The sequence below is a fragment of the Cephus cinctus genome, unplaced genomic scaffold, assembly GCF_000341935.2.
Source record: "Cephus cinctus unplaced genomic scaffold, Ccin1 Ccin1_scaffold0307, whole genome shotgun sequence".
NCBI lineage: Eukaryota > Metazoa > Arthropoda > Insecta > Hymenoptera > Cephidae > Cephus > Cephus cinctus.
Genome location: NW_014333010.1, coordinates 617,722 through 633,030, shown reverse-complemented (window position 1 = coordinate 633,030; position 15,309 = coordinate 617,722). Strand labels below are relative to the sequence as shown.

The 15,309-nt window shown below is 37.2% G+C and overlaps 1 protein-coding gene across 19 annotated transcripts in view; it reads right to left on the bottom strand.

Annotated features, from left to right (window-relative positions):
- LOC107266322 (atrial natriuretic peptide receptor 1) overlaps window positions 1-15,309 on the bottom strand; it is a 91,538-nt gene that overhangs the window by 11,088 nt on the left and 65,141 nt on the right. For all 19 annotated transcript variants that reach the window (XM_015736679.2, XM_025083584.1, XM_025083585.1 and 16 more), the window contains 2 exons: window positions 7,600-7,676; window positions 6,280-6,371 (listed from right to left, as the gene is read on the bottom strand). In XM_015736679.2, coding sequence (XP_015592165.1) covers window positions 6,280-6,371; window positions 7,600-7,676 — 169 coding nt within the window. The remainder of the gene's footprint in view (window positions 1-6,279; window positions 6,372-7,599; window positions 7,677-15,309) is intronic.

Below are 15,309 nucleotides of genomic sequence, written 5' to 3'. Positions count from 1 at the left end.
AAAAAAAAAAAAAAAAAAAAAAAAAAAAAAAAAAAAAAAAAAAAAAAAAAAAAAAAAAAAAAAAAAAAAAAAAAAAAAAAAAAAAAAACCAAGAGTATCCAGAGTTCCTGGCAGATAGAATGGTCCGAAGTGGTTCGTTCGAATATTCGAAGTTCTTAAGGACTCATGCCCTTTTGCTGGAACGAACAAGCTCGTTACGAAAAAAAAAGTCTGCGAGTGGCCAGGCGTGAAGTTGTCAGGTTAGGTCGGTAGGTGGGTAGTTGAGCGGGTGGTATAGGTATAGCGGACGTCAGAGGGATGAGATCAAGAGAGGGCAGGGGTTCCCAACGCACCGGGTACCAAAGAAAATAATAATGGCTATTTACGTAAGAGTGCCGGGACTATAAATTCGCGTAACGGCATCAGGTGGGTTACCGGTTGCCATTAGAAATAATCAATAGAATCGAGGATTTTGAGTTTGACCTTATTTCGTATCGTGCACCCGAGACCTCATTTCGTAACCCGAGGATCATCGTCATTGATGCCTGAGCAACGCTGATCCAGTTGGGTTCTACCCTTGTCTATATAAGGGGTGTCCTTCTCAGCGCAAATTGGTTACTTTGGGTATTGGCGAATGTCTTCCTTAGTCGCGAGATGGAAATAGGAAAAAAAAAAATTTTTTTTCAATCAAAATTTAAATTTTCATTCGCGACCGAAAGGGGTATAAAATAGCATTGACGGATGATTATTAATTATTAAAATGAAAAATTTCGAATAAAACAAAAAAGCACTTTTGATACAGGAACTTTGTAAAAATGAGACAACGAGACGTGATTGTAATCAGTCATTATTTTTGCACTCGAGATGGCACTGGTCTTACCGGGGCGTCTCGTAGGTCGCTGGACCTGAAGAAGCAAAGAAAAAAAGATCTTACAGGGGAAAAAAGTAATTCCCTCAAAAACTTGGCTAGTTACCAGGAAAAACTTTGGGAATTCGATGCGTCCATTTTTCACGAGGATGTCTCGAGGCAAAAGTGAAGAAAAAGGTCAAGAAACTTCATGGATATGATTTAATACGAAATTCATGTATCGCAACAAACATTCGTTTCGTTTTTATCTTAATTTCTCTTTTTTTTCACCTTAAACTTCAATAAAGTCTCGTTAATTGTACAATCGACTTTTTACTATCTGTAAGTGATACGAGCACCAAAATCCCTGCACTTGTCAGTGACACGAGGACTTTGTAAAAATATTATGTAAAAGCTAAGCGTCAGTTGCACAAATTCAGCTTTGATTATAATGGAGCTTTGAGAACTTGAAAAAAAAAAAGAGTCCATAAAATGTTATTTAACTACTGCATCGTGTAACGCGTGTCTCGAATAACGCTGGGAAAGTAAAAAAGAATAAGTTACGCTCGCTTTACTGACAGATCTATTGAATTTCCTTCAGGTGTTGCGTCATCGTACAAAAATAATAATAATAATCAAGTTCTACTTTGCAAATTTTGTTTGCTTTTGGCTCAAACTTTCCACGTGACATTAACGTTGTATCTATGTGGATGAAAATGCTTTTTACGTTAAAATGAACATTTTTGATGGTGATAATAATAATAACTCGCCACCCCCCTCTCTACAATATACTCTTAAATTATAAAACAAGATTTGTAAAATGATATTTACTAATGTAACGTAGGCGCTATTGTTGCGTGACGCAACTTACACGATCCAGATTATGAGAAAATGTGGCACAAACATTTTTGTAGTATTCGGTTCGTTTTGTGAAAAAAAAAATTTCACATTTTCAACGTGAAATTAATATTGTTTGAATAATTGATTAATCATAAATTAATAAACTCACGTGTTGATCAATTTTTTTATCTCTTTCTAACTGAATACGAATAATTATCTAATTGTTTAATAAATCGTTATAATGAAGTACACGATCGTAATCAATTAAGCGAAACGAGACAGTAAGAAAAAATGCAATTTACGTTTCATACATTTTTTTTTGTTCACCGAGAGTACATTTCGGAGAAACTCAATTAATATTTTTAATTAGAATAATTAATTACGACGATCCGTACCGGAAAAATAGATTCGAGTCAATCAATGACGAAAGAGATGGACGTTGATTGGAGCTTGACGATCTACTTAGACAACGAAAACAATAATCAGAGTTCTTAGGGCTATAAGTTCTAATAATTCAATTAAACGTATTAAGTGTTATTTTTAATATAGAGTTTAACCCATCAAAGTATCAATTTAAAATTATTTTTGATTTGACGCCTCAAGCGGACTAACTAATAAAATTTCTAATTACGCAATCATCATTATGCTCTACTTCAGAGACGCTAAGAAGATTTTGTTCGCGAAGGGCAAACAAAAGTAAAATTCACTAGTATGAATTTAATCCCAACTCATCTCGAACACATTGTTTTGTAATTTGAACATCTTCAGGTTGTCTATCTTAGTCTTTTTCATGTTCGCATACTTGATCCGAAACTTAATCAAGATTACCAACTGTCATGTAATACAATTGTTACATTGTCTATGGAAAGGATCTACATGTAGATAAAAACTGGAAAATCAATATTGAATAGAAAGGTTTTACAAAAAAGGAAACTTGTTAGAAAACCAGTTTGAGAAAGATTCGATAGACTTGACAGAAAAAAAAATAATGAAAATAGAAACGATAAGAGTACTTGGACTCCCTGAAGCTGTATCTATTAATGGAGTGTAATATATTTTTAGTTGCTTATAAGACATTTATTTGCGATGGTTAACAATTTACTAATTTTGGCATATATATAAAATAATAAAATAAATGAACAATCGGAATTTGCAAGATAAATTATAACTATAGTCTTTAATAGCACATGCCTCAATAGACCGGTTCCTCACATACACACATGCATTCACACTAAAACATCCATATTCACAATATTAATTATTTAATTATAGTTTTCTTTTATGAATCTGCCATTTGATAAAATAGATATACTCCTATCTTATTACACACTTAGGGCGGCAAGACACTTTATAATCGAAATGGAACATGTTATAAGAGACTAATAATAAAAATATGAATAAATATAATTATGTAATAAATACGTCTTGGAGATTTCAGCGGTTGGATGATGTATCTCCCTTGTCTTAGTCGTCTCAGTATTCTTTAATTTGTTCGATTGATTCCAGTATGATTATAGGATCCACATGTTGCAATATATTTCCAATTATGAATAGATCCTTTTTATCTTGCGATATAATTTCAATTAGGAGTGGATCCTTTTTTATAGTAGATCATTTCCCAAAAATATTTATTTTGCTTCAGATTTTATCTAATGGCCAATACTTATTGTCGTGCACGATATTATACTTTCCACGATCGACTCCCTAAGTGAAGAGACTCCAGTCAAGAGAAACTCCAGCAACCATCAAATTGCCAGATACGACTAATAGAGGGGAGGGGGAAATTTAACCAGTGACACCGCTCGTCAATTCCTTATACTAATTACAATTTAACTCGCAGGGAACTCCCTGGGTAAACGCACGTTACAGGAGAGTAAAAAAGGATAAAATAATTTTCTCAAAATCATTCAAGTTACTCAAAATGATTATTTCACATTTTACAGCTCACTTCAAGATGCATGGTAAAAGAGCAGACTGAGAGAAACTGATAAGAAGTTCAAACGCTTCAAATGTGTTACCTAACACATTTCTGGCAAGATACAATTTATCAAGTAAAACTTTACCAAAGCTACAGTCAAGTTAGTAAGGTGAGGATAAGTTTTTATGAAAGTTTACTTATCCAAACTAAAACTTGGGTCATTTAACATGTGATTTTTCAAGGATAAATTGGAAGATTCAAATTGTGTATGATCGTTGAAATCGCGCGATCCAATATCTGACAGCTGTCAAAAATGACAGCGGAATAAACAACTTTAATACGCACGTGCTGCAACGCTACGATTTAATGCGAATTATATTTCTTATCAGCTACTCAAAGAAGGTTCAAGTCCACCAGAAGAATTATTATCTTCATTTATTATTACGTACTTCTCTTTGTCTCGTTTAATCGTAATATATCAAGCCCATTTAAATTTCTCTAGCACAATATATTGCTTCGAGCTACGTGACTGGAAAAATCTATACTCTGTGAGTGCATGCATTGAATTCAATGTCTAAGTGAATACGTATAGAAGGAGCTAGGACGAAATGGCAGATTCGCTTGGTAAAACTTGGCCAATTATATCTCCTACTTCGGATAATTGTGGGTATTGGGGATCGATCAAACTTCTGGCACAGAATGTATTCATCCTCGCAGCTGGTATTCCCAAGGATTTTACAAGTTATGAATAATAATTCGTTTGGATTATTTTCTTTTCAAATATTCAGCTCATTTCTTTATCCGTCTATTGAAATTATTCTGAAAATTTAATGTCAACCGACGAAGAAATTCATATTCAAAGACTAAGACTGACGCATATACAAAAAAAAAATAAAAAAAAAAGCTAAATATAAATTTTAAGAATCACGAGACCAGATTCTAGATATGCTTCGGCCGAGTTATTTATAAATTATGAAATACATAAATCAAAAGTAATATATATATTTCATCGATAACCCGAAAAAATAAAGATTGCCTCCAAGTATGACTCTGAAGCACTTCTACAGGCGAGCGTTCAAAAAGCTGCCATTCATTGAAAATTTTATGAAAATATTGGTTTAAAAAAAGAAATCAAACGACTGAATAAACTACAGTAAGAGAGTTTCCAAAGTTCCAATTCGATGTTCCATCATTATTTTCCCATTCAACTCCAACCCATCCACAGCTTTTCTTTCTCTTTTCCACCCTCGCCGTGACCACCCGTATCCGGACGTTTGTCCTTATTTGTATTTCTTCTCTTTTTCTTTTTCCATTTCCTCGCCATCATTTATCTCCTTCGAATGGCCGAATTTGACTTGCAACTGAAATTCACTTACTACCACATTATAGTGAACCAAGCCAGTGGAAAGAGCTTTCTTCTTCTCAGAGCTTTGAATTTAATTTCGGCTTTGCCAGTCCCGGGGTGTCTTTTACTTCGGGTTTCTCTATGCGTTTAACACCTTTCTGATTTGCTATAGCTGTGCGCAAGGTTGCGTCCTACGAACGCGCCGAAGATGCTGGAATCGAATTGATTGGTTACTAGTGAAAGAAAAAAAAAATAAAAAAATAAATACAAATCATTCCTTATCATATCGATTAAATTTAACCTTGAAAAAACTTTCTCCAACGGAAGTTCAGTCATATCGTGAAACTCGGCAGACAAGTGCTTCGAAACTGACATTAAAGGACACGATAGCCTTATCATTGCTATAAATCAAGATAATGTTCCTGCAACAAAGAAACGTCAATTATCGCCGTGCATAAATAGTACCAATAAAAAAAATATCTCCACGAAAGCTATAAAGCTTCTTTTAGGAGCTTTCGCGTAAATCCTTACGAGCGTCACATGTACAGGTATGGATTGGTATTTCCTTTGACAAAGGGTGCGTTTACAAGCATTCGTATACCATTGTTGTTGACGTCCTTGGTGGGTCGATGGCGAGAGAAAATCGAAAAAGTGTTGAAGAAAAAAGACGGTAGAGGGGGAAGGAGAAAAATAAAAAAAAAGGTAGCTTTCATGACCAATAGAAGTGCGAGAGAGGCGGGAAGAGAAATGGCTACCGAAAAAAGAGAGAAGATAAAAATAAAACTTTTTATCCCGAGCCTTTTTTCTTGTTCTGTCATACCGCCTGAGAGAAGATAACTCACGCACGAAAGCTCGCAGCTTCCTCGCTTTCTTTACTTACTCGCTTCATGAAAGCACGCAGTTATACCCTCTGGCTTTCGGTGGCACGAAATCACAAAACTTACAAGAGCTCCTCGAACTGCCTACTGCCGAGAAGGACAACGCATTCCCACGGCAGTCGTCATAACGAATCCTTATCTTTGAATTAATTTTTTTTTTTTAATACGGACGCACGTTTTTGCTTTTTCGGCAGAGGAAACGTGAAATTTTAACGAATCCACAAGCACGGTCGCCTATATTTATCTGATATAAAAATGTATTGGCTGTTGGCGTTAAACTTGACGATACGTATTACCCAATAATATTTGGATAAGCAAATCAATCCGGAGAGCAATATAAATTTATGAACAGAACTTCTGTAAATATAATAAAAAAAAAAAAACATGACGATTCGCAACGGCAACAAATCGTACAGCGCATTGTCATTTTTTTTCGTCTGTCAAATAATAAAATGGAGATAAGAAAACTCACTTGTTGATTTTTCGGATGGTCTGCTTGAGAGCTGGGAAATCGGGCCTGTCGGCAGCGTCCTGTGCCCAGCATCGTTTCATCAGGGTGGCGACCTGAAAAGCACGAGAAATAGAAAATTAATATTGCTAATCAAGGGACGTTCGAGGAAGAAACGTCGACGAGTGACAGAAACTAGTACAGTTATTGTATAGACAGCGAGCGATTGTGACAGCAAGAAAAGTAATGGCTTAAAGGGAGGAAGAGAGAGAGAGAAAAAATAAACAGCTTACGAATAAAGAGGCCAGAGAGTGAAGAGTCGCTGGCTCGAGCGAAAACTTTTAATTGACCGAGTTCCGTCCCGTTGGGCTGCCCAGTCAACAGGCAGACTTACACGTAAAAGTTGAGGACGCGTTCAGATCGCAGCTTTGGGAGCTCTTTCCGTAGTAACGCGGATGCCGCGAGCCTTCTGCATTATTTGTATTTGCGTTGGCAACGAGCCCGTAGAACTTTCTTCGTAAATTGCACGTCACGAGTTGCCCATACCAGGGACTAAATATTTTTAGCGAAAGCATCGGTCTTGAACACTGAAATGTATCCTGGAACTCGTACGACTCGTGACGGGAGACGTTGGGGTTCGTCTCTGTCTATCTATCGGTCTCGCACATCGTAAAGTCACTGTCAAAAATTAATATCGAGAGTGCACAAGTTCAGTTGTGATGACAGCAATGCAGTAAGATCGTAAATAGTAACTTTTAGCTCAGTCTGTACTTAAAATGCGCATTTCGCCACAGAGAAAAGGCAGATAATCCTCCAAAGGGCAAAGATAGATCGAAAATACCTGGCACGCAACGGAGCAGCATATTCTTATGACGGTATGTACGCCTTCTAGTAACATGTATATTTCACTGCTCATCAGACGTAGCGTACAGTAGCGCTACTGCGCCATGTTGCGGCGAACTATCGAAACTACTTCTAGGGCCATCTGTCGCGTATTCGAGGTACTTTTACGTATTTGGATAGATCTGTCAGTTATCCCAGAGAATTTTGTAAATTCCTAAATATAGAGTCTCAGTAGAGTCTCTCGTAGCTTATTTAATACGTCAGGCAGGAGAATATAAGCTGTGTGCGAGATTCCACTTTACTTGGAAAAGAATACCGGAGATTCCCTGTGCCCCATATTAAATAGGGAAATCCATTAGGATTGTAGGGGGCCTAAAGTGACGAAGGGAATTTCAAAATATCTGAATTTTTCTCGCTGACAATCGCCCACTTATCGCGCTATACTTTTAAACACTTGATTCGACTTGGAGATGACTTAGTAATTTATGAAAATCCATTTACCTCCTCCTCCACGTATGCCTCGTCGATCAACGGTCGCAATGGAGATCCGCCGCCACGTTTGACACCCTCGACGATTTCTGAAACAGTAAAAAATAAAGGGACTGCTTACAATGTAAAATATGACGTCGTTACGAGTGCGTAGCAGATACGTATGTACATACATAACTTAAAGGACAGAAATTTTCTGAATCTCTTATACATTCCGTATTTTCGATATTTTCGTGAATTAGCATATAATGATGAAACTCTGAAAATTCTGATGTAAAATTCAGGGATTTTACTGTTCTATGGAGATACCACCTGGTATACATATATCGAAATGCTTCAAAGTTAAAATCACTTGAAAATTGAAATCCCTGGCATTCGGAAATTAACAATGGAAATAGGTACTTTGGGTGATCCTTACTTAGAGATACCGAAATAATTCTTTTATTTCCTTTAATAAAACCTTTCATTCAGTTTGAATAGAATAAAATTATTAATACGACGTCGTGACAAGCTTCATTTTTCAACGGTCAGAGACAGTTTCAAAGATACCACAGAAATCTAAAACCTACGTAAAGTAAAAAAAAGTGAATGCTCTCTTGATCTTTCGAGCACAAGAGAAGACCCGAACCTCGTGTAAGATCTTCGCACCACTAATTTTTTTACATTATCGCCTAGGACTGACAAGAGTTATGGAACAATCTTAGTAACCAGATGCCCAAATCCAAGGTTCAAGAGAAAAAATATGGTACGGATTTGACAGACAGATTAAAATGAAGGATCGGATTCCCGAGATCGAACCATTTGAGCAAAGATTGAGCAGACGTTCCTAGTTATACACGCAAGTCCTACCCCTGATTTAAGGGAGGGTTAAGCAAACCAAACAAAAAATTCTTATAGGATATCAGCCGCGATTACAGCATCCCTAAGAGATAAAATATTCAAGTGGAAAGAACGAGAATAAATTGTAACCTAATTTGGGTCTGGATCGTACCCAGAAATTGGATCTAATCCGAAAACAAATCCTGTTATGCTAAACCACGAAGTGATGACGCAAGTACAATATGCATATTTGAAAAAAATCATTTGTAATTTACATAAACAATTTTTTGATGCAAAAGAAAGAAAAACAGTGAAAAGGGTTATAGGTAATACATATGGACAAATGTGGTCATATTTTCAGATTTAACACGGACTCAGTATTTCCCGCGCGCACACCCCTTTAAATAAGGTTCATTTGGAAAACCTCGAACACTCCTCATTACCCAACCATCCCCCTCGAGCTGATTAAACTATGGGCCACAAATACGCCGCATATTTTGGAACAACCCTCGTCCGACTAAAGCCTGCTTATCAGGCTAATAAAAATTCCGTGATCCAAAATTTCTAGGAATTTGAATCCTTAAAAAAAAGAATGAAAAACACCTACACTTCCATCACCCTCGAATTCCTGAGAAAATTCTATTTGACACCAGAAGGTCCTACGTAAATTTTACTCCGAACTCAAAAACATTTTTAACGTAGGTTAGAAAACAAAAAAATCTTTCCATATTCGCTTACTGGTTTACCCCGAACATTTTGAAGTGATAAATTTTCAAAATTACGCCATAACTAATCGTAAGAATTTTTGATAAATACGTAAAAAAATATATATTCACGCGCGCACGTTATAATTATAAAAATTTCAATATTTCCAGAAAAATATCAGCCTCCGAGTCTCCGTTGTACCTAAATTCCATCAATCCTTCAATGTCTCCCAAAAAAATCTATTGAATATCATCGCACACACGAAAGCTCGCTTAAAAGCTTCCAATCGCAATAAAGGATAGAAAATTGGGTCACAAAGTAACCAACACTCGAAAGGGATCGTTTCTGGAAAAACAATCTAGTCAATGTATACATATACTTATCCATAAAAAGGTACATTATCGAAACGTTGGTAAATAATGTGGGAGCCACGTTATATCTCCACGGTATATCTATATGTCTCGGTATGCAGTTTATCGTAAGTAAAGAACTCGGTCCATTACTACATCATGCATAAGCGTAAACACGAAGCTCTCGCTTCGTTCATTCGGAAGGGAGAAAAAAACGAGTTTAATTTTACGGAAGAAAAAAAAATTGATGGACACGTAAATTTCATTACGTGTCGTTCACAAATGTCGTTAGGTAAAACCGTTTGCCTGCACGTTACATAGATATGCAGGCCATTAATAATTGTCATTGGGATCATTTTCCTTTGCACCCCGATGATTTTTATACGTTGCAGCAGCTTCAAAAGTAGCACGCACACGATAGAAATTTTAACAGTACATATCCGCTGATATTTTTTTCTACAGTTTCTCAATTTTCACATTAATTATCAGCACGACCTTGCTAAAAAAATGATTCCAAAGAATAACGCAATGGTCCATTTGTAAATTTAATGCAAAATAAAGTACAAAAAAGAGTCAAGTCTCGCACATATAATCTTTGGTGGAATTATATCGAGAATAGGGGTTAACGTGGTACAAAAGTAAAGGAGAAAGAAGAAAACCGTAGAAAAATGAAATAGAGAGACAGGTTCTTCTGTGTGGGAATTTTAATAATAAAAAAAAAGAGGCAGAGAAGGGGAGTTGACAGGAGAGAATACGTGTCAGGCCGGCATAATCTACCCTACACAGGATAGGTACGTGAGAGCCTCCAAGGGACAGCAGTACGTAAAATACATATATATATATATATATGTGATAATAATAATAATAAAAGGGTGAAAACAAGAGAGTTAAAGAAAAATGGGAGGAAAAGTCAGACAGATCAGATTCTCACATCAAGATAAAGAGTAGGCAGAGTTTCTCGTGAATATAAATAGACAACTAAAAAAGAAAAAAGAAACACGTGGAATATGGATTCGAGGAGTCTGGCAGGCAATAAAGAAGAATAAAATAATACCAAGCAAAGAAAACGTGAAAGAGAGAGTCGATAGAGAGAAAAAGAGAGAATGGCGCATCTATCTAAAAGTGGCTATAAAAAAATGCTGGAAAAAAGAAAATAAGAAACCAAGAGAGAGACAGAACAATTGGACAGTACAGGTTCTCAAAGCAGCCGAAGGGAAATATGTCGGTAAGTCACGAAAAAGGGTATCTACTAGAAGGATAAAAAAAAGGAAAGGGTTAAAGTGAAGAAAAATAAGAGTCGATTGAGTTCACGTATGGGCATTAGGGTGAGAAAAAATATACGAAAAATATATGTATACACGTACGTCGATCGGATCACTTCAGTCCGGGGGGTTCTAACAAAAACAATGACAAAAAAAGCATAAAAACTTAAACAAGATAAATGAGTGTTGCGGTGCCTAGTATGGTAATACAAGATTCTTTGAGCTGACTGGTTACTACGAGGGAAATGCCCGACGGACCCAACAAAGACAAAGCCACCATTGTTTAGCGTCGGATAATCTCTTCAGCTCGTGGAAGCAGGTAAAAAGAAATTAAAATATATTTAAAACCACCCCTGAATGTGTTGCGTGTAACGTGGTGCATCCTGATTAAGTTACTACGTATATACATATATATATATATATATACTAAACATATGTTTAATCTCGTGACCAGGTTATACTGACCCACGTCATCAGAGCCCAGGCAAGTATTTTATTTTGCAGCCCTTTCGCCACCCCGGGCGCCACCCTCGACATGCGCTTTCCTTCAACCTCCCCCGCCCCCACCCTTTCACCTTCCCGTACCCCACCGGTAGCCACAGGCGTCTTATGCATATTTACCCCGAAAGAACCCCTGCTGCCCCCCAACGACCCCAAACCCACCAGCGGCTCCTCGCAGCCAACTAAATCAGCAAACTTAATGGGACCTAGTCTGGGGGACGAGGTCTTAGCTTGATGAAGTATCGGATGAGGAGTGAGGTGGTTCATGGAAACGTATAACTCGGCCATTTTTAATGAGCGAATGACGTAATAGACCATACCTCAAAGTGTATATATATATATATGTATATGTACCTATGATTAAAGCAGGAAAGGGTGGGCACCTTTCTTTTGAAAAAAAAATTTCGAAAAATTTCATTGCCTGTCGCACTACCAAAATTTTACTCGACGAATTATGGTTATATCAAAAAAATGTATTTATTCGAATAATTTTATTGGGCCGGGCCTTTGCGTATATCGTGCGGGGAACGCGAAACGAGCGACCACGTATGACGTATTATGTTCTGAAACAATAATCGCCGCGCTATGAATGTTTCATTTCCTGGCAGAACACGATGGGACTTTATCAGATTGCGTGCGGTAACGTCCTAGAAATCCAAAATGTCATAGCATTCGTTTCGCTCGGCTTATCGTACAGCTGACAATCGTATGGACGTGAACACAGTCACGTGCGATCACATAAAATGGCACGTAATCGACGACGGAAGCACGTGGAGAATTGAAAAAAAATATGGTCGGCAGACACGACCAAGTTCGGCAGGAAGAGACTTTTCTGATAATCAGATCAGAACGGTTGATGTTATATATCATTTATTTATCCAGTTTTCCCAGGTCAATGCCATACTCTTGTTATAATTCCCGTACTGAACATGATCGATGAGCTTTTGTCGAGCTTTTTCTGAATGCTTTTGTTTTTGTATTGTACCAAGTAATTTTTTTGTACGTACAAAGCTTCAAAAGCTTTATAAAACTTTTGTGAACTGTACGTAGAGCTTTATTGGTTTCGTTCGTTCGATTGAAAATTTCATTCGGAAACTTTCTTTTGTCGTATAAAATTTTAGAAAAAAAAATGATTAGTTCAATTTGAATAAATTTACTTTTTTAATGTTGGACCGACGATTTTTTTTCTGGAGTTTAGATTAGTTAGCAATGCAATAGGGGGTAGCTTTCCTCTTTAACAAGAGTGGCTCGTGCTTCAGTGGTAGTGGTAGGCTATAGGTCAGCCGGCGATGCTATTCCAAGAGTCAATAGTACTGGCCGTGATAGAAGACTGATATGAGTCAGCCAGTAGTAAGTACCAGAACGAGTCAGACAAATGGTATAAGTAACAATGGGTATAGTCTGTCCACGAGTAGGATTTGAGATCTAGGGGAATCTTATACGTTGAAACTCATATCGAGTTGGCCCGTACGAAGCACGTGATATTCGTGATAGATGGGAGAATTGTTCAGGTCTGGCGCAGTGGAACAAGACAGTGATGGTCAGCCGTTTGAGATTAACGTATGTTATACCAGGGCGATGCTGGTGTGTAGCAATGAGTCTGGCACGGAAAAAAAAATGGTTGAAAAATAAAAATTATGTATACGTCCATCCACATAGGCGACGTAACGCTAATTACACGTTTGCGTAGGTGATTATGAATACTCTAGCAAGTCATTAGGGAAATGAGGAAATTAAATTGTCAGATTCTAAAACGAGTTGACCTACTCCAATGGAAAGTATGTTATTGCGGAACATTGCACTGCATTCTAACGTATAGCTAGTCGGTCGACACGAATGAATGTACACAGGGTGTCCCGAAACGAGCGCATGCGAATCACGTAGACGGGTTCCTTGTTCGAAAATAAAAATATATTAACTTAATAATTTTTTACTTATGCATTAAAATTACCGAGATTTTTCCATTAATGTTCATCGCGCCGTTAGCCAATCAGCGCGCGACCTATAACGGACCCGCCCAGCTTCATTCGGTACCGGCTCGATTTTTAGGGAAACACTAATAACCGGGCAAGTTTAATGCGCGTTGCATATTACAATTAGTGGATGACATTTATCGCGTAAGGAAGATGGCGGATTGTAATCGTTACTGATAAGAGAATCGTGGGAGACGATATAAATTGTCAAACTATTCGAGATACGAAAATACTTGAATTTCACTCGATGATGCCTCAAGCGTTTTCACAATTTTCATAAAATACCATTCTACGGGAAATACAGGCGTCCCGACGCTGCGTCATCGACACGGTAAAGGATTACCTCAGAGAATCCTTGAACGATAAAAGGGATGAAACAGGATTACCGAAAATCGGTGAAAAAACGTGATTAAGTTTATACCACCGAAAAATGCCTATATGTGCCTCTTGACAAAATTATTAAAACGACGTAAAAATCACCTTAAAAAAAAACTTCACACCTTCATAATACAAAAAAAAAATATCGTTCCCGCATTTCATTTGAAATGCATTAAAATATCATCAAAGAAAATCTACAAAGCCCAACGACGTCTTATCTCTTTGACATGCAAGTTGCCTCATGAATTCTAAGAATTCTCAAAAGATCCTTAACCTGGAATCCGATAGCATTTCGTAGAAAGCCACTACAGACTCCCTCGCTGTATCGTTCATATTTCCCTCTAAATAAAAGATCTCAAAAGCACACGCTTAAGTCTGATTACCGTCCCCAAAGCGTTCCGAAAGATTACACGAGTGTCCATCCAGTACGATCGCAAAATCACGTTAATAAAAAAAAAAAAAAATGATTACATTTAGCAAAAATTCAGAACGCCTCATCTACTTTAAAGTTCTCACGATGACGTAGGTAGACCTGGACCACGTGACGGATGTAAAATTCTAATCGAGATTCGTTGAAAAATAATAAAATTCAGTGAGTCCGAGCCAGCAGATAAATTATCCAAAAATTAATTTTTACTGAAAAGGAAAATTTTTTTTTTTAATTTCAACCACTTAATTCTAAATCAATAAGATACATAATATAGAGCGGCCATTACTGTGTCTATAGACATCCTCCAAGTAAGCACTGCAGTATTCGCAGTTCAGGGTGCAATGGGGTCTGCGAACTTCCAGCAACGGACTGACGGCTCTTCTTGGACTGGCACCTCCATCAGGACTTGAACCAGGTAAGGATGGCAAAGCTAGGCTACTGGTACTTGTGGATGAGACGTTCTTCTCGGCCATGACCCTTGGGTACCTATACTCTCTCTTTCTCTCTTGTATACCCGCTTATTTTCTGTCTCTCTCTCTCTCTCTCTCTTACACTTTTTTCAATAGGTCCGTACCAGCTCCTCTTTCGCTCAGTCCCTCACTGCCACACCGTCTCTTCGTTACGAAACTGCACGATTCTTCCTTTCCCGACTTTTCCCGAACTTAGCCGAACAATCACGATCGTGCCTGATACAAAAGATTGTATAGATATTTGTTTTCGGAAAGGGAAAGGAGGGGAGGTGAACTTGATTTGAGGACCTCAGGACGAGGCAAATAAAAAGGATAAAGGATAAATGAAACAACGAACTAAGGAGGCAACACGAGCAAATTTCAAGATTCCCCCAGGATCAGAATTCCTTAATAATGATGAAAGCTCACGTACTGGATATTCTTCGGTATCCGAAGAATCTCCCTGAAAGCTCACTGATTACCGGGAATCGACTAAAGGCTGGTAGATAGGACTTTGGGTTTCCTTGAAGACGGAATTAGGGAGGTTAGATGAAATTCAATGGAGGACACGCGGAACCGAGTGGTACGCGTGCCTTGGAGGGTCCTCAGTGAAATTTGGTAAAATCAAAATTTTCGATAAAAATAATTATATATATATTTATATATATTATATATTATATATATATATATATATATATATATATATATATCTTATATATATATATATATATATATATAGTTATATATATATCGATCGTCTTTTAGATACTTTGAGTAGCGAAATAACAAGTTACTGGGTAACGTCGACGTTTTACAATATCGAATGAAATTTGACGAAACCGTCAGATTCTTTTG